At 35.4% G+C, this 23,912-nt stretch overlaps 1 protein-coding gene across 1 annotated transcript in view; it reads left to right on the top strand.

The window, feature by feature from the left end:
• The window catches only part of DPP10 (dipeptidyl peptidase like 10), a 521,286-nt gene extending 503,040 nt beyond the window's left edge, over positions 1–18,246 (top strand). Inside the window, exons 19-25 of the mRNA XM_019626422.1 lie at positions 2,515–2,709; positions 3,396–3,450; positions 8,808–8,907; positions 9,156–9,214; positions 9,343–9,415; positions 13,123–13,196; positions 15,185–18,246. Of these exons, the coding sequence (XP_019481967.1) occupies positions 2,515–2,709; positions 3,396–3,450; positions 8,808–8,907; positions 9,156–9,214; positions 9,343–9,415; positions 13,123–13,196; positions 15,185–15,319 (691 nt within the window). The 3' untranslated portion in view covers positions 15,320–18,246. The remainder of the gene's footprint in view (positions 1–2,514; positions 2,710–3,395; positions 3,451–8,807; positions 8,908–9,155; positions 9,215–9,342; positions 9,416–13,122; positions 13,197–15,184) is intronic.
• The last annotated feature ends 5,666 nt before the right edge of the window (positions 18,247–23,912 follow it).

Below are 23,912 nucleotides of genomic sequence, written 5' to 3'. Positions count from 1 at the left end.
CAAAAGGGGCTTCAAACAAAAGAGTAATAACAGTTTTTATTGTTCTATGAATCTAATAATAGTTTGATATTGCTTACTATATTTTATTAAGTATCTTCAGATACATTAGGCCATTTAATGTTTGCAAAGTACTTTGAGGGAGATAAGGCAGTATTTTACTGTTATTAAAGATAAGGAAACTGAGTCTTAAAGTTTTAACCTCTTGCTTATATTCAGAATGAAGTTGGGACTGTCTTGTTCTTACTCTGCTTAAAGGGTGATATTAATCTTTGTAGCTTGTCCTCTGTGAATCACGTTTTGCTTTCTAATATTTGCAATAAATCCCCAAGCTTCAAAATGCAGTGTCTGTATTTAAACTCAAAGCTTTTTAAAGTCATTTCATTTTAAACTTCACCTGAGCCTACTTTTCCTGAAAGGGCCTAATTCAACAAGACTTTGCTATATTCTGCATGCACCAGAAACTGTGCTTGGCAAATAATTATGTTATCCCTCAAATGGCAAACAGGTTACATCAGTATCACCTAGGAAGCTGGAAAAATCTAGCAATTCCATATTTCATTCTGAACTAGGCTGTTAGAATTCTAGGTTAGAGCATGTTGATATGCGTGGGAACAATTCCCAATAATCTGATGAAGAGCTAAAGTTGCAAAAACTAAAATAAATAAAAAATAACAAAATTAAATTTAAAAAAGAACTAAGATTGCAAACACTATGGAAAGACAAAGCTGTGGTTCGTAGGATCGCCAGTGTGATTTAGGAGTAAATGGTGGGGGGTTGATTAAATAGTTTCCCTGGCACAGTCTCTTTATTTATGATGTAGGAATAATAATACATGTAATTAGCTATACAACAGACAATTTCCTCCCCCAAAAGGTTAAATAAATGTTGGTTTTGTATAGTAAATAAAATAATGGATCTTAAATTCTTAAACCACAGAATGCGTTTATGGCAGTTTACTCAGGCTAACATAATGAAGTATCACTGACTGGGTATCTTAAAAAACATAAATTTATTTTCTCACAGTTCTGGAGGCTAGAAGCCCAAGATCAAGGCGCCCACAGATTTGGTTTCTTCTGAGGCCTCTCTCCTTAGCATGCAGACTTTGTCCTCTTGCTGCCTCTTCACAGGGACTTTCCTCCGTGCATGCACAGCCTCAGGGTCTCTCTGTGTGTCCTAAATTCCTCTTCTTATAAGGACACAAATTAGATGGATTAAGGCCCACCCTAATGGCCTCATTTCAACTTAATCTCCATTGTAAAGTCCCTGTCTATGTGGGGAGATACAATTCAGCCCATAAAACCATTCAATGGATTTAGTTGTCTGCTGTTTTGCCCTATTACCTACTTCCTCCTTTACCTAACTCACTGGTACCACACAACCCCTGTATCTGCTCAGTTCCATTTGCTGCCCAGAAGATATTTTCTTTAGCAAATCTGATCACCCAAAAGCTTGTTAATGAGGATTAGTTTGTGTATTGGTGCTTCTAGGTAACATGTTTCCATAAACACAGGGGCAAAGCAGTGTAGTGTCTTTACAGGAGAATGAGTAGGGTGAAAATTTTCGGTATTGTAGCCCAACTAAAAATGAATGTCTTTTCAGAGCCATGTTTTGATGCTCTTCAAATCTATCATATGGATCACTGTGTGTTTGTATTCTACTTCAGTTTAGACCTAGATAATTTCTGTGATTTTATGAGAGTCTGCTTTTTTGCCTTTTCTATATTTTGGAAACCAAAATAATAAATGCCATTGCAATCTGACATTTTAAAGTTGTATCACCTTTTCCCTCTGGAGAGAATGTTCATTCTTTATAATTTATGTGTCCTTCTTTACTTCTGGCTTTCAAATTTTTTAAACATATGTGTTTCCACTTTCTTTTCTTGCTGTCAACTCTAGTGATGAAAATGAATTTTTCTCACTGTTTGCTTAAATTCTCCTCAGTGAGAATTCCAACACACACACACACACACACACACACACACACACACACACACACACACTATAGGAAATATTAATGTAGTTTTTCTTTTTGAGCCTGGCATTCTTTAGGGTTGTACATTTCTTGTTAAATTATTACTAAGATTCCATAATTGATTCTGCTATCAGAACTGTTAGCCCCTGTACGCTATCTGTAAGACATTTCTAAACTGTCTGGAAGAACTCCAATAAATGTGAGCCTGTATGTCAACTTGACGATCATTCTTTAAAAATGCCTATGGAAAGTGCATATATTTTTCCTCATTTTTCCCTTTTGAAAAATAAGTTAAATTAACCTCTCATGCACAGTTCTAAATCTCGTTTTATATTTTTATTTCATGTAGAGAACTTTTCATTTAAAATTTTACAAAGGAAAACAGCATTTAAAGTTTCAGATTTATCATCAAGAATTAGTCGCATTATTAATAACTATCATAGCTCTTTTTCATAATTTTCGTTAACTAATAAGGGTAAAAGTTGAAATTTCTACCAGATTGTCAACTGCTCTTGTCTTGGTCTAATATGTTGATATTTCCAGGGATGAAGAACCAGGAAGCCAACTGGTCACAGATAAGTTCCACATTGACTGGGATTCAGTACTTGTCGACACAGATAATGTCATCATAGCACGATTTGATGGTAGAGGAAGTGGATTCCAGGGTCTAAAAATTTTGCAGGAGATTCATCGAAGGTTAGGTTCAGTGGAAGTAAAGGACCAAATAGCAGCTGTGAAGTAAGTGGCTGCACATTTTCCTATTGTTTTTCCTATAATGACAGAAGCTAGGTATATAATATGTGATACCACTGATGTTGCCTCAGAAATTTGGATTTTAGTGATTGGACAATTTTCTAAGTTAACCATATATTGCATTATTATTTTCAAGTACCTTTCATTCTTAGCACCATAATAAAAGAATTATCATGCCTCCTCTGTCAAATTAGAATTCACTTTGGATTTATGAAAATGAGAGACCTTAATTACACCACTATATTATTTATTTATAGTAATCCACAATGTCTATTATTTCCCTAGTAAATTAACAATTCTTGAGCTTTCACAGATACCATTACCACACTGGCATGAAACAGTGGCCTGTGAAACCTAGTAGGTTATTTGAACTGCACATAGAAATTGGTGAGGATATTGTTAAAACAGAGGTGTTGATTCAATAGACCAGGAATTGGGCCCCAGAGTCTATATTTAACAAGCTGCTGGATCATACCCAAACTACTGGACCAACACTTTGACTAGCAAGATTTTGGAATATACAACCCTTCTACATGAATAGAGCTGCAACCACTAAGTATTTCTACTTTGACTTCTGGGTGTGTGTGTGTGTGTGTGTGTGTGCCAAAAATGAATTCTTGATGTATATTTGACTCAAGACATAACCATAGTTTTTTTCTTTTTTATTGCAGATTTTTACTGAAACAGCCATACATTGACTCCAAAAGATTAAGCATTTTTGGAAAGGTAAATAGTAGAAATATTGTGTGTGTGTGTGTATAAATACATATATATGCATGTGCATTGTATGTGCATATTTGCATACATATAGAATTACTTTCTTTAATTTACTACAATCCTCTGCATTATCCTTTAAAATGTAACATTATAATTACTATTCTATATATTCAGTCATTTATTAATTCAGCAACTATTTATTAAGTATCTAATTGTTGCCTGGTATTAGAGTAACAACAGGATGTAAAAAGGGCTCTGTTTTCATGAAGCTTACTTTCTAGAGGGAAAACAGTAAACAAACAGATGGAAAATAGTTTCACATTGTAATAAGTCTTATAAGAAAAATAAACAAAAAAATCAATGGATAAAAAGCAACTGCAGGAAGGGCCAATGTTATTAGATTGAGTGATCAAGCAAGGCCCCTCTCATTAAGTGATATTTAAGCAGATGCACAACTATCCAAAGAAAGCCAGTCATAGAAATCGCTTAAGGCACAGCAGGAACGGCAAGACTTTGGGGAGACTGACATGTCTTAGAAAGTGAAAGATGGTCTTATGCACAATTATATCTTCTGCACTCCCTGCAAGATATTTATTTCTTATTGCAATAATTTTTATGTCAGGTTCAACTTCATTTCACAGTAAGAAAATCAACCTAATGTGGGTATTTATCAAGCACCTAGTTTATACATATCACTGGGCTGGACACTATAAGGCTATGAAAATGAAAGGAAGGAAATATTGCACTATTTTAGACAAAGCAAATTCTTGGTGCTCATGGATTTAAATATGAAATGTTTTCTACTATTCATAAATGAGCCCAGAGATACGTGATATGAAATAATGGGTAATTTTCCTGGGGCATATGTTTTAGTAGTGTACACTGACAAATGGGTACATACAAAGCCACCTAACAAATGAGTAAAATATAAATCAGCACAAATCACTCCCACTTCTGATATCTACAGTGCACCATGTCTTTGCTGTATTTAATTCTGGTTGTCAGTAATATTCAAGGGATCAATAAAAATATATTGTGAACACTGCTCCCCCAACATAAATGCAAACAAATAAATAAATGAAAGTTCATTGTTAGTTGTAAAAATGTTAGTGAAAAAATGAAAATATCTAAGGAAGTGATCATTCCAAAGAAATGGAAACTCTAGATACATTAAAAAGTGCATATTGTGAAATCTTGTCCCATGCTCAAGCATAGATGAGCCTTGAGGACACTGTACTCAGTGAAGTGAACTAGCGACAGAGGGGCAAATACTGTGTGATTCCCCTTAGAGGAGGCATCTGGAGCGCTCATGTTCATGGAGACAGAGAGTGGAATGGTGGTTGCCAGGGTCTGGGAAGAAGGAAGGGGAAAAGAGAACAGTTGTTTAATGGAAACAGAATTTCAGGTTCACAAGCTGAAAAATTTTGGAGATCAGTTTCACAATGTGATTATACTTGACGCTATTGAACTGTGCATTTATCAGCGTTTAGGAGAGTACATTTTATGTTATGTATTGTTTACCCCTCCCCCAAAAAAGTGCATGTAATGGAGAACATTTTACCCCTTACTGGTCCTGATAGATGTAATGATCTGCAAAGGACTCAGGGTTTATGTATTTCAGCATTCTACTTACTGTACATATAAAAAGGCATGAAGTAGCATGTGAGCTCTACAAACATTCGTTACTATGGAAATTTAGAACAGATTCAGAAGGTTGTAAACAGCCTCATGGAGAAAGTGGAACATGAATTGGATGGTGAAAATCATCCAGCATTTTGGATTAGGTTCTTAAATGGTACAGAGAGAATGGTACAGAGGGCAAAGTGAAGAATCCCATGTAGATGCCAGTTTCAGTAAGGAGAGCATGTGTGGAGACCCTGAAATAAAGTAGTTGACTATAATTAATTATAGTCAACTATAATTACTGAAAAAAGAAGGATGAATGGCAGCACTAGGGTTCGGGGGAATTTATCATCTTTCATCAATTTTTCTTTACATTCGTCAACATTTGATTGAATTTTCAGTTCATGCTTTTTTCCTTTGGGTGTAAAATTCATTCTGTTTTTTTATAATCTCTATATATCTACATCTACATCTAGCTAGCTAGCTAATGTTATTCATTATAATTGACTTTGCCAGCAGAAACTAAACTTATTTAGAAGTTCTGAAGCTGAAATGATGAACTCCAAGAAACTGGTCGATATTTTTTGTTTGTGTAAGATTTGTTTCAGCTTAATCTTTAAGAATGTGTAAAGCAATTCTAATCTATGCTCTCTAACCATGTAAGCTGATTAAGAAATGGAATGATAGTATTTCTAGGAATGTCTTTCATGTCAAATAATATATATTTTTAGACACTACCACTTCTTGAAATGTTAAGCCTGTAAACACCTGGGAAGCGTTGATTAAATAAATACATTATGTTCTAAACAATCACATGGATATTAGAGGAAAAGAGAAGAGATAAACCTCAGCCAGCTTAGAAGACAACTTTTGGCTTTTTATATCCAATTTTCTTTCAATATTTCAGAAGTATTCTATGGGTAAACAAGATTTTTTAAAAAGATACAATTTTTAAAATGTTATAAGTAATGCAAAAATGCTTTGCAAATAGATTTGACATAATAATTGTAATGAATCTGATCCCTGAGCAACCAATAAAAACAACACAATAGAAACAGAGCAGCCTATACTAACTACTGACTATTTTTTATCTAAATCAGATAAAAAACATCCTCTCATTAACTACAGAGTCAAGGTGATGACCACCAGTATTTGACATCTTTCTAATAGATGTGAGCTGTTTTGAAAATTTCAATTACCATCTGTATATATAGCTAGAACTTCTAGCTGATTCCTACCCTCTTCTGGAATATATTTTCCAGGAACTTTTTATGATTTATTTTTGCAATCAATGAATAAATATGAAATGGTAGATGGGAAGATGAGCAATTAAATTTTAATTTATTCTAATTCCTGCCAGTGTTGATTTTCTTTTAAAAATAGAAGTTATTTCTCTAAAATAAATCAAATTAAAGCAGCATTTTGGATTAGGTTCTTAAATGGTACAGAGAGAATCGTGTTCAACAGATTTTACTATCATTAAATCTTCAAGAGTATTTAGCTTCATTAATCTCATTTTCATATTTAAAAAAATGATACAGTGCAACTCCTTTAAAGCAGCAGTGACTTACAACCCTAGTTTCACTTTAGAATCAAGCACAGATTGAATTGTTTTCAAGAGCATTGATATATTTTTTAAAGGTCCACTGTTCTAGGTAATGCTGGCTGAAACTAGGAAGATGCTCTGGTAGGTCCTTTGTTATATTATTATGCTGTGAGAACTTGCTACTCAAAATGTGGATCAGCAGCACAGGCATCCCCTGGGAGTTTCTTAAAAATGCAAAACTTGGGGTGCACCCCAGATCTAATCTTCTCTTAAAAGAATAAATGAGAGCGGTCTCCCTAATAAGACAAGTGTCCATCTGACACCCTACAATGAATAGCATTGATTGTCAACTATAATTTTGTTATTATATATATATATATATATATATATATATATTATATATATAGTCACAGGGTGTGAAGTACAGCATAGGGAAGATAGTCAATGGAACTGTAACAGCTACATATGATGTCAGAGGGGTAGTAGATTGGGGGTTATCGCTTTGTGAGGGGTGTAAATGTGTAACTTATTGCATTGTTTTGTACACCTGAAACTAATAAAAAAAAGAAAGGCAAAGGAAAAGAAAAGAAAAAAGGAAAGGAAAGGAAGAAGGGAGGGAGGGAGTAAGGAAGAAAGGGGAAAATAAAGTACAGGGTTCAGGTTGGCCAAGTACACACTGGGAAGGTGACATCCCCATCACCTCAGGGACATAAGCTCCTGTACTCCGGACCCTCCCAGACCTCGCCCTAGGCATCTCTTCTCTCTGGCTATTCATATGTATCCTTTATCAAATCCTGTAATAAACTGGCAAACCTAAAATAAATAAAATAAAATAATAAATGGGAGATACAGTTTGTGACAAAGTTTGTCTGGGTATAGTGTGGACTTCTATTCTCCTCTCCTGTGACAAGGGTCAGTCTTCCCGGGTTGATGGAATTCCAGGTGATGGAGGGGAAGGGAAGGGAGGAGAGGGGAGGGGAGAGAAGGGGAGGAGATCTAGAACAATTGAGTTCCTGTTGGAGGATCTGTCTTCAAGCAGATAAGGGGAGTTCAGAGAAAGGCTCTCCCTGCAGTTGCTGTTTTTCAAGTGTCTGCTCCAAATAATCAATATACTATTGTGGCATATTTAAGGGTGGAATATTCTGCTATTCTTCACATGTGTTCTCTCAACCATTTTGATAATGACTAGCTGCATTTTGGACTTTCATGTACCAATATTTAAATGATGCTCCAAATAAGCACAAATGAAATTCTGTATTTCTCATTCAAGTGTTTAGTGAGAATAACAGATTCCCATAGTATTGAACCATACTAAAATCAGCTGGAAATCTTTCAAAAGTAGACCTCATCATGAATCAATTGCATCAGAATTTCTGGGACTAAGGCCTGGGTATTAATATTTTTTAATGCCTCCTAGAATATTCTGATGTCCAACAAGATGAAGAACATTACCCAGACACAGCTAGAAGTTAATTTCTAAAGTAAATAGATAATTCAATAGGTCAATCCCTTAGCATAGTATTAACAAAATTGTTAAAAATCTCCTCTAGAACTTTTCTGGTCAGCTCATAGGCTACAAAATAAAACTGGACACCTTGGTTTATTTTTTAAGAATTTATAATTAAATTAGTTCAAAAGTATTGCAAGATGATATTTTAAATTGAAACAATAATCCAACTCATCTAGCTAGTAGTGATATTTATCATAGTTCATTTCCTTCAAATATTTAGTTGTGTGGAATTAAAAGCAGAATTTATATTTGTAGTAATAAATTTTAAATATTTAATTCTTATTTTTTAATTCCACATAATCATCATTATTATTTAATACATGTATATGTATGTGTATATATATATATGTATGATTTTTCTAAAATTATATATAATATAATAAGAGCTATATTTCCCTAGATTCAAATTACTTGAGGCTGTTGACAGTATGAAATAAAAAAGCAAACCTTTAACACTTAGTGATATATAATATAAAGTTACTAAAATAACTTGTTATATAAATTTTTTTTTTAAATTTAAACTCTTTCAAAATGTTTATCTGTACAAAGTGATCTTAGTTTATTATTTGGTCATGTTTGGGATATGATGTGACATTCTGATATGTATATTACCTAACAGTGATCAAAGCTAAAAGTATCTCCAAGAATAATTATTGTATATATATTATATATATTCCCCTCCCACAGGGGTATGGTGGCTATATTGCATCAATGATCTTAAAATCAGATGAAAAGCTTTTTAAATGTGGATCAGTGATTGCACCCATCACCGACCTGAAATTGTATGGTAAGTACTTCCTATAGACTGACCTAATATAAAATATCGATTTGTAGAAAATACTATCCCAATGCAGAGGAGCTCAATTGAGCACACTTATAATGTGTTATCAGAGATGTTTTCAGCTGTTTATCACCTCCCTGATTCAAAAGGTTTACTGCAGCATGACAATTAAATGGGAAATGTAGAAGTTAATGAAATATGCTACTGCAATGGTTTTGAGTTTATTCTTAAATTTCTGTTTTCTTCGGTCACAGCCTCAGCTTTCTCTGAAAGATACCTTGGTATGCCATCTAGAGAAGAAAGCACATACCAGGTAACTAATTTTAAAATAATAAAGAAAAAAGCATATTTTTGTTCTAAAAACTCAGTCAAATGCAAATATAGGCATACTATATGTACATATAGCATTTATATATAGGATTTTTGTGTTTCTTTTTATAGGCATCTAGTGTGCTAAATAATATTCATGGCTTAAAAGAAGAAAATATATTAATAATTCATGGGACTGCTGACAGTAAGTATTACATATCCTGCTAATGATTGATGGGGCCTGACTTTGAACAAAGGGATATTTCCAAGGACTTGCTTACAGGGGTCCCCATAAACCTACTAAAGAAGACAGCAGAGAAAAGTGGCACAAAGAATCCAGTGCATGATGGGAAGAGGGAAGAAGGGAATCAGGACTAAGTATAGGGGAAGTTATGCGCCTCAATGGCAGCACTGTCCAGTAAAATGTTCTGGGATGATAGAAATATTCTATCTGTACTGTTGAACACAGTAGCCACTGGTCAAAAGTGGCTCTTAAGCACTTGAAATGTGTTTAGTATGACCAAGGAACTGGATGTTTATTCAATTTTAATTAATTTAAATTTAAACAACCACATGTGACTAGTGACTACTACTACTACTGTGTTGTTAGCATATCTCAAAAGGAAACTAACCTAGAATGCAACAAGATAGCAAAAAAGTTGCCAGCAGTGAGATGAAATTCTAGGGAGGCCACCCACTTAAATTAAGTTAAAACAAAAACTTTTTAAAAAGCACTTTCATATCACCTCTCATTTTTTTATCACATTAAACATTGAAGATGGATGGGATTGGCATTACTAGTAATAAATAATATAATTTTATATTCACATGAAGTGTCCAGGGCTCAAAGAATATATAGATATATATATGAAACTTTACAACAGAGGGCTATTTATAGCCCCATTCACAGATGAGAAAGATCAGTTTCAAGGAGGAAGGTATTCAGAGCTACCTGGCAAGTGAGCAAAGACAATCAAAGCCTTCAGTCAGTATTTCCTAAATCTTGAACTTGTTACTTATTTATTTTGTTCAGTCCACCCTGTCCTGCCTCTGTATTTTTACTCCATTTTACAAACAACGTAACTAAAAAGGTGTTATAGCAAAGATCATACCAGTTCTCAAATTTAACTTTCAAGCATGTCAGGCTTTGGTTAAATCAGTGTTCAGCTCAACATATTAAAAAAAAATTATAAATGCTTGTGCGTGTGTGTGTGTGTGCGTGCGCGCACGCGCGTGCGTGCCTGTGTGTGTGCGTGTGCGTGTGTGCGTGTGTGTGTGTGTGTGTGGGTGCGTGTGTGTGTGTGTGCATGTGTGCGTGCGTGCGTGTGTGTGCGTGTGTGTGTGTGTTAGTAAAAAGAGACAAAAGACGAATCTCTTTAGGAAGAATCCCAAATAATTTATGTAGACGATTCCTCCTCAAAGAGGCAAAGCTTGACTCTCCTCTCTCCCTCCTTTAGAGTGGGATGCACTTAGTGATTTGCTTCAAGAGGACTGTATGGTAAGGGAGGAAAGAATAACTTTACAGTAGAGAAACTTGATAAAGACCATTCAGCCAGGTGATCAAGGTTAACATCAACAGTGACAAGTCATGTTGATAGCATGCACCCTTGATGTGATTTTGTGAGAATGGCACTCTGTCTGTTGTCTTGTCCCCCAAAACTATAACTCCAGTTTAATCATGAGAAAACATTAGACAAACCTAAATGAGAAACATTCTACCAAATACCTGACAGGTACTTCTCAGAACTGTCAAGGTCATCAAAAACAAGGAAAGTCTGAAAAATTCTGATTGACCAAAATAGATTAAAGAGACGTGATGTCTACGTGCTTCTTAGTTGTGATGAATGTATCATAGTAATGTAAAATCTTAACAATTGGAGAAACTGGGTAAGGGAGATACAAGAACTGTCTGTGCTGTGTTTGTAATATTTCTGAAAATCTAAAACGACTATGAAATCATCTAAGATGATACAATACCTGTGATGGGTGAAACATGATGAAACATAAGCATAAATGCTTTAAAGGACATTAGACTTTTATTCTAAGGTATTAAGAGCTTACATGTACATAATAGTAATAACAATAAGCAGCAATTATTAAGTACTGAATATATGTCAGAAAGTATGCCAAAATATTTTAATATTACATTACTTATTTTTCATAAAAGTGCAATGCAGTAGGTATTACTACTATTCTTAATTGACAAATTGGGGAAATAAATATGAAATTTATGTAACTTGCCAAAAATCACACATTATTGATTTGTAGAAGGAGGGTTTGAATCCAGCATGGAGGCTCTTATTCACTGTGCTCTGAAGCTTCAATTGTGGGAACAAATTATATTCAAGATTAAATTATCTAATATTTAGCCTTCACCCTAGAATATATCAGTGGTATTCAAATTTCTCTGTCAATATGGTGCAGCTATTAATATAAATCATGTTATTCCTGCCTGACTCACTCAGTCACAGGCCCGGTGTTTCACCCATCTGATAAAATAAAAGCAGAGGTTCAGCACTGGTCACGTTAAAGGAAATGCGCCTGTGTATTTGCACACGCACACGTACATGCACTCATACCTACACCACACACACACACACACATCGGCCTGGTGGCTTATAGGTCCTCAATGACATAATACAACCATTATTAATATTATCTTCAAAAATTACCAGCAAATCAGTTCACTCAGCCAATTAGACCTTAATGCCCCTGTTTAGATTTAGGAAGGAGACAAAAGACAAATATCAACAAGCTTTGCAGTAGAAACTAAACAGGAAAAAAATCCATTTGGAAAATCCATTTATACATTTGTCTTCTCAGCTGTATCCATACAAAGAAACGATAGGGTTCTTTCCAAAAGTTTTTTCCAAAATAAATGAGCTATCATTTTACCTCAGTCAGTGTCCCTATTCATTAGCATTTCTAGAAGCTTAAAATTACAGAGCAATTTGTAAACTCATTGAGAGATGACGTGGTCATTTCCCATTAAATATAATAGGAAGATGTTAAAAAAAGAACTTGGGTAGAATTTTAAAAGATTTAAATGATCATTTGGAACCTTTTATCGTCTGCTATGTAGTAGAATTAATCAGTATCATAGAATTAGAACAATGAACAAGTTTAAACTATTGTAAGCTTACCCTAGTTTTACAAACACAGCTAAAAAAATGTTAGCTTAAAAATTAGTTACAGAAATTTGAAGATGTACATAACATAGGGATGAATAGCCCAGGCAGCTTGTAAACAAAATGCTGTAGAGAGCTTTGAGTGATTCACCTGAGTCCTCAAAGCTAGTTAGGGCCAATGTTGCTCCCAAACTCTGGTCCATTGCGTTGCTTGTTTCAAACCATTGGACCTTAGGTTCAGGCAGAAGGAAACTAGAAGGGAACAGGAGAAACCAATATGATCCACATTAGATATACAGCCCTTGAATAATGAGAAGTGTACTCTCTTTTCTCAACATGGGGTATTCTTTTCTAATTTAAAATAAAACAGAATGCCAGGATCTAACTGAGAGTAGGCCCTAGTAGTCCTCAGAAAGGAATAGAAACTGGTTTGCTGTATTACTATCCAGACAAGCATTCCCTATGTTAAAAGTGTTATAGTGGTATAAAATATGTGAACAATTAGAGATTATAAATGATAGCCAATAGAGTAACCCTAAATACCATTTCTACAGAAACTAGAACCTTAGTAGTAGCTCCTATTTCAGTTTATTTTTTTATAATGTGAAACTCAAAGTTTTATCACCATTGTATCTATTGTGTCCTATTTAAAGCCAGGTATCAGTCTTTTAAATGTGCAATGTATGCAAAGTAAAATACTTAATCACTTTGAAAAAAATGACATAAAAAATTCTGACCCTAATAAACATGTTTTCTTCAAATATCGTAATTTAATTTCTTGCAGCAAAAGTTCATTTCCAGCATTCCGCAGAGTTAATAAAACACCTAATAAAAGCTGGAGTGAATTATACTATGCAGGTAAGCCACTTTTTCAGAAGAATGTGTTTTCCTACCTAGGTTTTCTAGTTATGAGATTCAGAGCACAGCTTCTGTACTACTCCACTCCCCACGCCATTATTTTTTACTATTTTTTAGCTGTCAAAGATTGTATTCTTTTTTTCTTACTTACACTGAGAATGTGGATCATTAGCTCATGCTTTACAAGTGAATTGCATAATAAACTCTTATGCAATGTCTTTTTCTCCTTAGACTTTTATTCATATCACTGACAATGAATTTTTTTAAAAGAACAATTTTCTTTTACCCTTCTAGTCCCTTTCTCTTCTCCTCACTTTCCATTACTCTTATCCAAAAAAAAGGGGGGGCGGGGAGGTTGGGGAGGTGGGAAGTGGTTTGAATAAATGTTATAATAAAAAAGAAGAGAGTTGGGCCGGCCGAGTGGCGCATTGGTTAAGAGCTGGCTTGGGACACCAGAGGGCCCCGGTTCGGATCCCACATATGAGGGCCAGTGACACTGCCCTCCACAGCTAAGATGCTGAACAACAGCTCAACCTGGAGCTGGGCTGCTGTGAGTCGCCGGCGACGGCGTAGGCTGCAGCCCCTGTGGCAGTGGGTTGCCATGGGCTACCGTGTGTAGCCAGCAGCCAGCGTGAGCGGCCAGCAGCCGCAGTGAGCGGCCGTCCAGAAGCTGGCAACTGATCTGCCTCACCCGAGAAGAGCGCAGTGATGGTGCCAACTTGGGCCAATAAAGCAACATCCTCTACAACTAGACTGAAGAACAGAATGACAGCAACTTGTCTGTTCCCCTTCCCCCAATTCCCCAGTGCTGTTCCCATCCCCCAATTCCCCAATAAAAAATCTTTAAAAAAAAAAGAAAAGAAAAAAGAAGAGGGTAAAACTCCATTTACATCTGTACCTTCAACTATTTAATAAATATTTATTAAGGACTTGTTAAACCAGTCACTATGCTAAATGGGTAAATAACACATACTTGACAACATCAAGGAATTTCAGTCTGAAGGAGGAGTCACTGAAGGGGGGATGAAGTAATTTTAATTTCTCAGCAATGGAAGAACTAAAAGTAGTTCAACATATCTAAAACACAGGAACCAGGGTTAGGATGATGGAAGACTAGGATGTATACATAAATAGATGGTGGGTCATGCCATAAAGAGTCTGAATGAGGCTTTACTGAGAGAGCAATGATGCAACATTTAAAAAGTTTACACCCAGAAATTGAATGTGACAATATTTGTATTTGTATCTGTATTGTATAAAAATCACTAATGTCTTTTATATTGAAAAGAACATTGTTAAAGTAAAAATTACACTGCACAAGACTAGACAAGGAAGATTTTATTCAAAACTATTGCAATAGGGGAGAGAGACTAAACTCAACTTTAAACAAAGGGCTACAGAGATTTTTAAGCTGGGGTGGAGGGACTCATAGTCCACTGTGTTTGACAGTTGGCCTTACCAAATGGAAAAGTAAACTTTCTTGAATCTTTACGACAAAAGGTAGTATTACAAATCAGAGCAAGGCTTCTGCCCTCTCAAAAAGACCAGGAGATGGGGTGCCATGCCCTTCAATGTTTACGTGTAAAAAAGATGTTTCCAGGTCCTTGAGAAAGACATATTGTGGTTATAAAACTGGCAGTAGGCTGAAAGAAGATTTGCATACATCAGAGAATGAATTTACAATTACAAGTTTTCTAAATTAAATGCCCTAATATTAGGGCTTGTAGTCAAGAAGAAACTGACAAAAAATTTTGGCCAACAAATTCAATTTGAAATACATAAAAATCATATTTTGTCTCACATGTTGATTATGAAATGGTATAATAAAAAAGAAAATTTTAATATGAAGAACTCAGAGTTGAATTAGGTAAGGCTTTGGTTAAATATTATTTTCCAAAGTTTCTGTGCCATCAGGGCTAAAAGAATGAATTTTGAGGGACAGTACCTGCTTTGGTAACTTTAAATCTCCTTTCTCCACAATACATTAGATCTATCCAGATGAAGGTCATAATGTCTCTGAGAAGAGCAAGTATCATCTCTACAGCACAATCCTCAGATTCTTCAGTGATTGTTTAAAGGAAGAAATACCCGTGTTACCACAAGAACCAGAAGAAGATGAATAATGGACTCTATTTATATAGAATTGAAGGGAATATTGAGGCTCAATGAAATCTGACCAAGAGACTGTAATATTGTAGATGCTCCAGAATTTCAAGGGCAGCTTAAGGCGATGGCACTGGAACAGCACACGCAGAGACAATGACCTAGAATTTGAATATAGAAATCTAAGTCTACTGTTTTGCTAAGGGTGCAGAACCTGTTTCTTTGTGTAAGAAAGGTCAAAGGGTTGGTGTCCTGGGACAAATTAGTTTTGCATTAAAGTAGAAATAGTGCATGTTTTCTTCTGTTATCCCCTATTTGTTCTGTAACTAGTTGCTATCATTTTAATTTCAATGGCCATCATCATCTTTGCATATAATGCACAACTTATCAGTACTAGTCCCTGATCTTTGATGGCTGAGCTGCAATCTAACACTTTACTGTACCTTTATAATAAGTGCAATTCTTCATTGTCTATTATTATGCTTAAGAAAATATTCAGTTAATAAAAACAGAGTATTTTATGTAATTCCTGTTTATAAAAAGGTATTATTAAATGGGTCAAAGATCATGTAGAAATACGGATTTCAGCACCTTCCAAAGTTCAGCCAGTTTTCAGTAGATACGATATCTTTAAATCAACACACGAGTGTGTGCCTCACAATATATCTACACACGTGTGCATATACAGTCAATAAATCTATCTTTACATGTTATTCATGCTACAAAGGATAAACTTTTGATGAATTAGAAGAGATGCTCTTTTACTGGCTATAATGAATGCTTTGTTTAATGAGCCAAATATGATGAAACATTTTTTCCAATTCAAATTCTAGCTATTGCTTTCCTATAAATGTTTGGGTTGTGTTTGGTATCGTTTTTAGTGGTTAATAGTTTTCTAGTTGTAATTTAATTTTTTGAATATGATACCTTGTCACATGTAAATTAGATACTTAAATATTAAATTATAGTTTCTGATAAAGAACTTTTGTTAACAATGCAATGCCACTGAGTACTGTTTTGCTCTTTTGGTGGAGAAGGCTTTTTAAAAAACACTTGGTCCTTTTACTTCTCTCTCTCAATGAAGAATCAATTCTCATTTCCATTGTAAAAGCAAAGAGCTGGATGATTTGATTTGCCGGTTTCTATTTAGTATTCTGTGCCTGCCCAATTCATCTGTTACTGTTTAATTTAAATCCTTCTATGAGAATTAGAAATGAAATATTTTTATTCATTGGCCCAAAAGTTCACAAACAGCAGTGTTTGCTATTTAATTTGAGATGAAGGCACAAAATGCATTAATTCCTGTGCTATGTTGACTTGCAGTAGTAGGTAACTGAGAGTGTAAAATAAAGTTGACTGTATGAAGTCAGTTTAAGTCATGACAGTATTAACTTTTGTGACTGAAGTCAAAGAGTATCTTTGCACTTCACTTAGTGATCTTCCAGATGTCTGAAAGTCTATAAAAGTTCAGATAAATCTAGGCAACATACTGTATTTTTGTGGTTTTAAAAATCCCTTGGGACAAGCTGAATAATCATGCCATCTGAACACCAGGAGGAAACTTAAACATGTCACAGAATTGCTCACTAAACCTAGTTTTGTCAAAGAATCAATGCAAAAATCTGAGTATTTGGAAATGTATGAGTCGTTTTTTGGATATTCTACTTTTCTTCTGGATGCTTTGGAATTGTGTCTTCACTACTCCATTGGATTCAATTTAAAATGGGAAAGGCTCTCTTTTCTGGAAGACCCATTTCAGGTCTTTTTCAAGAAGAGTAAACACATTTTTAAGAAAAATAAGTTGTAATGTTTAAAAGGAAAGTTTTGCCTATTTTATTAAGATGGTAATTTCTTTTTAGGCTGATTTGAAGTCCAACTGAAGCTTTTTAATCAATATTTTAAATTTCAACCACTAGAGTTTTTTATGATGAAAATAATTATGTTGTCTGAAAGATGTGGCTTTATTGAATATCTATTTGAGTAACATTTAAAAAGTATTTACCTTTGCTGTTCATCATTTCTCCTGTTTTATTATTATTATCAATGTTTATCTATTTTTCAGTTAATATAATACAGTTTCTAATGTGAAAGACATTTGTCTGGAGCCCAGTTTCACCTTGAAGGCTAAATAGATCTCAAATGAAGACATACTGATTAATAGAAAGGTGGAAAGTTTTCATTTGCATGTTTTTTGTTTTAATAATTGGGCCATTTTAGATAAAACAATGCTGACCAACTCACAGATATCTATTGTTAAAGGGATTGTGTAAGTGGACTTTCCCCTTTACACATTTGCCCTAGGTCATAATCTCACTATTTTATATGTATTTATGTGCTCTAAGAATTTCCTAGAACTCTAGTAGCAAGCTTTTCAAGTGCTATTTACCCCTTAAAATTAAAAAAAACAAAACCAAAAAACATCAAGATAAACTATTAAATAAAACAGGTAAGCAGTATTAAATCGTCTACAGAGATAAACACACACCTTTTGAAAGTATCTTGAAAAGTATTTTTCACTAATTTCCTCCATGGAAGTCTCTGACTCAAAACTTAGAGCCTAAGGAGTCCATGCTGATCTGTTTGAGTTTCCTGACAATCCAAGCAAGAGAGTGCCCTTCAAAACATGCATCTCAGCTCACCCTGAGGATGTGTGTGGGTTGTTTTGTTTGTTTGTTTTGTTTTGTTTTGTTTTGTTTTATTGGACGTGACTTAAATATTGGTCCTTACTAAAAAAATAATTATTTAAGCCATTGTCCTCAAATGGTGGGCTTTGAAACAGGCACCTGGGACTGATTTGCTCTCAAATCTCAAGGGTCATTGCGGGGGCACGCCTTCTATAAAGAATCATGTATGAAATACTTCTTTTGTCCTTCCTGACATGCTCTAACCGCCTTCGCATCCTGCAGCAATGAGCATTGTATGAATAAAACCTGACTCCTCCACTGTGCTCTATCTTTCACTTCCTGTTCTGGGGATTCTCTGATGCTGGCTGTTCTAGAACCAACAGACTCATCACTTACACATCACAAACCTAAGGATGGTAATACCCCACCCCTCACAACCCACCTGATGGAAGACAGGAGCAGGTGACTGACTACATTTGCCCCTTTTTCTTTCCTCAGACATTCTACAGGGTCCTTAGGCCCCATGAAACTTGGATGCTCACACTAGCATACCTTTCTATTTCCCTCTTTCCTATTTCACTATTCTCAGTCCCCACTCCTATCCCAAGAATCACTTCTCAAAACAAGCTACACATGTATCAGCCACCCACTAAGGCTCCACTTTCTGGGGAAACCCTTTCTTCCCACAAGAGCTTACCACTGCAAATATTATAGGACCAAGAAATAAAATGAGAATAAAGAAATGCTTTCTTTTCAGGTTTGAATAAGCTTTTTCTACCTAAAGTTTATTGGAGTCTTACTAAGGACCAAACAAGTACTAAATGCTCTATATTCATTATCAAATTGACTCATCTGTACATGCCCTAAAATAGGTATGATTCCCATTTCACAGATAAGGAAATTGAGTCTCACAGAAGTATATAATTTGCCAACATTTACATAACTAAGGTGTGAATAGCTTAAAAGTTAGCTCCAGCCAACTTAGAAGCCCATGTTCTCAGCCATTTCTCTCAAACTCTCCAATAAGGAGAGTTTAAACCCATGTTCATCCCACATGAAAATGAATTCTAAATGTGAAAACATATAGTTCCAGGTATTTTTGAGAATGATTTGTTAGCAGTAATACTAAAAGGTAAGCAATAGTCCAGTGTACCACTGTAGCTACTTGAAAGTTACATGGATTCCCCAATGTCAAGAGAACATATGTAATATTAAAACATATTTTCATTTTCTGTTGGAGAAATGTAAGAGTTATTCCTATCATGGAAACCTTGCTCAAAAAACCTATGCCTAAGAAGTCATTGGTAAAAAAAAAAAAAAAAAGTCCCTTGCTCTGGCATTATGCCAAGGACATTTCAAAATCATTTCTAGAGGCATTCAAAACATGTTGACCAAAGCACTCATGCTTGTAAACATGAAAACCTCACCTAGTCTTCAAACTCTACAAATCCAGAAAGCATATTGCAATAATTAGAAGCATAGCAGACATCCACAATCTTATTTACATCATTAGGAAAATTGCACTACCTCCCACTTTCTATCACTATAGGCAATAGATTTTATTTACCACTGATCAGATCTAACAACATTCACTTCATTTGGCAATATTCCAGAAATTTTTGAAGAGACAGTCTGCAAATTCTAAAATCCCCTTTCTTATCAAAGATAAGGTAGACAGGTTTTTTTAATAAAGAAATCATATCAAAGTACAATTTAGATTATTCTTTTATATTTCCCATTAAATTTAACATAGTCTGATACAAGCATCTCAGGTTTTTGATACAGCAGCTTGATTACAAGGAAAGTCTCTATGCTGATTACCAAAACCTGTCCTTTTTCTAGCAGGCCTAGCACCATTTTAACTAAGTAATCTTTGGTGTGAGTAAAGCCTGATGATACAGGTTTCCATACGGCCAGTAGTAGCATCATAGAAAAGGAACTCACATTTTTTTCAATATTCAGGTTTTTTTTATCACATAATCTCAACTAATCCTCAAACCAACCATATGAGATGGATGGAGGTGAAGAAATCAAGATTCAGAGAGGTAAAACAATTTTTCCTGCAGGGTCACATGGTGTGTAAGTGACAGATCCAGGATTTCAACACACACCATGATGACCTCAAAGCCCTTGCACACAATAATCTGTGAATTTTTTAGCTGGTGAATTTCTAAGGTTCATCATGCACATCTTTAAGTTGGATTCAACTTCCAAGTCCCTCTCTCTTCATTGTTGCCATTTAGTATGCATCTGGTTTCAAGTGACTGAATGCAAACTTAAAAGTGGCTTCAAGGGGTGGCCGGTTAGCTCAGGTGGTTAGAGCGCAGGCTTGTAACACCAAGGTTGCCGGTTCAATTCCCACATGGGCCAAGGAGGTGCACTCTCCACAACTAGATTGAAGACAACATCTTGACTTGGAGCTGATGGATCCTGGAAAAACACACTGTTCCCCAATAAAATTTCTTTAAAAAAAAGTTACTTCAATACTAGTGACCCAATACATGGGCAGTTTAGCCAACAGTGAGAGTTCATTAGAAATACAGATTCTCACACACCATTCTGGACCTCCTCAATCAGAAACTTCATGGTAACAAACATTCCCAAGTGATTTGTATGCACAGTACAGTTTGAGAAGCACTGGATTACATGAGAAGGACCTTTATTTATTTCCTCACATCAAAAGAGAGCTAAAGTTGGGAACAGTTGAGGGCAGTTTAACAGGTCAATAAGAAACCAAATTCCAGGCTTCTCCCACTTTTCAACTTCTCTAGCTTCTGTCTATTATTTGTCCCCTTCCATTGGCTTCAAGATGACTGCAGATGCCTCAGGGAATATGCCTTTTCACAGAAATGTCCAAAAATAGATAAATAGATAGGCAAGGAATGACAGTGGGTATGTATGTATGTATGCATATGTATATGTATATGTGTGTTTGTGTGTGTGTGTGTGTGTGTGTGTGTGTGTGTGTGTGCATAAATCAAGAAAGATAACTTTCTCCAGCAGTCTTAAGCAGAATCCCCTTCAAGTCACTTTTTCCAGGCTTTGGTGGCAAGCCCCTATCCTAGATATAAGGAAGACTTGGAAGTTACATGTCTGCAATTGTGAGCTCCTTAGTGAGGATACAGTAAGTAAGAATGGTAGGAGAATGAATGCATGGCATAGAAGAGAGGTACACCCTACCCAGGGTGACAGGGTCTTAAATGCTGGCATTTCAGCTAGAGGCACACACAGCTCAAGGCACTTAACAGTGAAGGCTGGGGATTTTACACAGACCCTTCATTTGAAGGTCCCTCAGTTTTTCTCCCAGAAGACCCCGAGCACTCACTCCACCCTCTGTTCCTAAGAATTATTACACTCATTCCTAGCTGACATTCTTTCTTCTCACTTCTGCTCTTCATCATTCAACACTTTCTATTGCAGGCAGGCAGTTTTGAAATTTGATTGCTGTGTTAATAGTCCCATTTTGTAGGCTTTATTTGCTTTAACACAATATATGAGGGCTTGATTATCTCTGTATAGCCTGAATTGCTAGTCACACCATTAATTCTCCTGATTGATGGACTACATAAGACGTATTCCAATGAGAAAAGAAACGACCTGACAAGGAAACACAGGTAATACAGCCTCCCCATTTATAGACACTTTGAATGGGTGTAGTTCTCATTACACTCCAACTCTATCCCTTTAGGACAGCATGTGTGACTTTTAATGATCTGTATGGTGTAATTGGATTTTGAGCCTTTGGGGATAACAAATTGTCAATTTTCTTGCCCAGACAAATGAAAAATTCCAACTTCAAAGTTGGCTTCAAATAATGAAATAACTCAAATATTTTGTGCCTACTGTGTGTCAGGTACTACACTGTTTCATATAGCATTGAGATCCTTTTATTAGCAATCTAATTCACACGTCTAGTGTATAAATGGATGTTTTAGTTCAAATCATATAGCTGAGTCATCATTTACTAAAAAGTATTGGCATAGTCAGTCATGTTTGGATTTTCTTTGAGTCATTTATAATGTTCCCCCTATTGCCTATGCTGTTCCCTTGGCCCCATTCCCTTTGAATAAATAGCCATAATGAATGTATTTGTTTTGTCCAAGTGAAAAGGGCTCCATAGCCCACTGTCACACTGAACAGCAGTTGGTCTGTATGCATCTCCTTATCCCACTCTCAATTTTAGAGAAATTTATAGTAAAGCCTTGCCGTTTTCTGACAATTATTTCTCCATCCAAATCACCCCTGCCAAAGGGACATTGATTTTTGTTTTTAATTAGTTAGTTTTCTTATCTTATTGTGTGGTAGCTTTGTTTTAATTGAAGGAAAGAATTGCCATCCTATTAAAAGATAAATATTTCCAGAAAATACAAAGTAAATAAAATGACCTACTGCCCCTAGCTCACTACCTGCCTTTGGATCTCAGTTTAGTGTCTTTTCAGCTTAGACCCAAATCCAATCTTTTTCTTTGTGCTTTACTAACCTTCTTTTCACTATGCTTTCCTCATTCCCCAAGCCCAGGAAGCCAAATAATTTGCATGCTTTTCTTTTGTCCCTAACTTGATAGGTATTAGAGAAGGGAGTTAAACGTTTTGGTGTATGAAATTCTTATTTTTTTAACTTCATCTAGACTCTACCATATTTGGAAATTTTCTTTAGTTTATCCTTATTCACTTTTTTAAAATAAAGTTATAATATATCTCTTAGTTATTTCCAATTCTTCTCAAACCCAAATTCTCTCTCATTTCTTATTTCATTGAATATAATGCCCCATTCATATACACTTTTTAATATGTGTAATTTATATTATCCTCTAACCTGTTTCTAATTTTTCTAGGGAATTAAAATAATAATAATAATAATAATAATAATAATAATAATAATATCTAAAACTAACTAGTTGCCTAATTTGTACCAGGACCTAGGATAAGTTCATTAAAAAACTTATTTATTTAACCTTTACATTAGTTAAGTACAATCATTATACAAATATTTACATGAGGAAACTGTAAGCTTAACAAAGTTAAATGAGTTACTGAAAGTCAATGGATTAGTCATAGTAAGACATACTAGTTAGTGCAATGAAAGAAAAAAAATAAAATTCAGCATGTTAAGGAAATAAAGCTTTATTTCTCACATGATGTCATATATGGGCAGGTGAGAGCTATTTCACTCTCACCTGCCACCTGGAATTCATGACACCATGCTGTAAGCTCAAAGGGAAGAGAAGATTATAGATACACAATGTCAGCTTTCAATTGCTGTGTCTCTGAAATGGCATTTATCACATATGCATGTAGACCATTTTTCAGGACTATAAGCATCCCAACCTTACAGCAAAGAAATTGGAAAATACGGAGGAGCAAATGGAAAAGATAGGGAACATTAGTTGTCACGGGCACAGTCCACCATTCTGGACATCACATATTTCACTTGGCTCTTTTGATTTCACTATACACAGAGCATAATCAACCCTACCCCAAGAGACACAACCCCAATCTCTCGTAGCTCAAAGTCCAGGGTTTCTGAGTGTTGTGCACTAATCTCTACAGTAAGTCTGAAGACATTTGAAATTTTAAATGATCAGTTTTTGTCCTCCATGCAACAATGGAACAATAATGGGGTAACCAAAATAAATAGCCCCATTTGGAAAGGGAAAGAATGAGTGAAGCCTGCTTTGGGGAGTAACACAGCTTTCCTAGCCTGTCTCTTGCCTGTAAACAGTTGAGAAACCTAAAACTTTGGATGTCTTCAACAGTCAAATGCATTTAATATTGACTCGCATATTTTACTATTAAAAATTAGATTTCCGGGCCGGCCGAGTGGCGCGTTGGTTAAGAGCTGGCTTGGGACGCCAGAGGGCCCCAGTTTGGATCCCACATATGAGGGTCAGTGACACTGCCCTCTACAGCTAAGATGCTGAACAACAGCTCAACCTGGAGCTGGGCTGCCGTGAGTCACCGGCGATGGCATAGGCTGCAGAAAAAAAAAA

The sequence above is a fragment of the Hipposideros armiger genome, unplaced genomic scaffold, assembly GCF_001890085.2.
Source record: "Hipposideros armiger isolate ML-2016 unplaced genomic scaffold, ASM189008v1 scaffold_676, whole genome shotgun sequence".
Lineage (NCBI taxonomy): Eukaryota > Metazoa > Chordata > Mammalia > Chiroptera > Hipposideridae > Hipposideros > Hipposideros armiger.
This window is presented reverse-complemented; position numbering and strand designations above follow the sequence as displayed.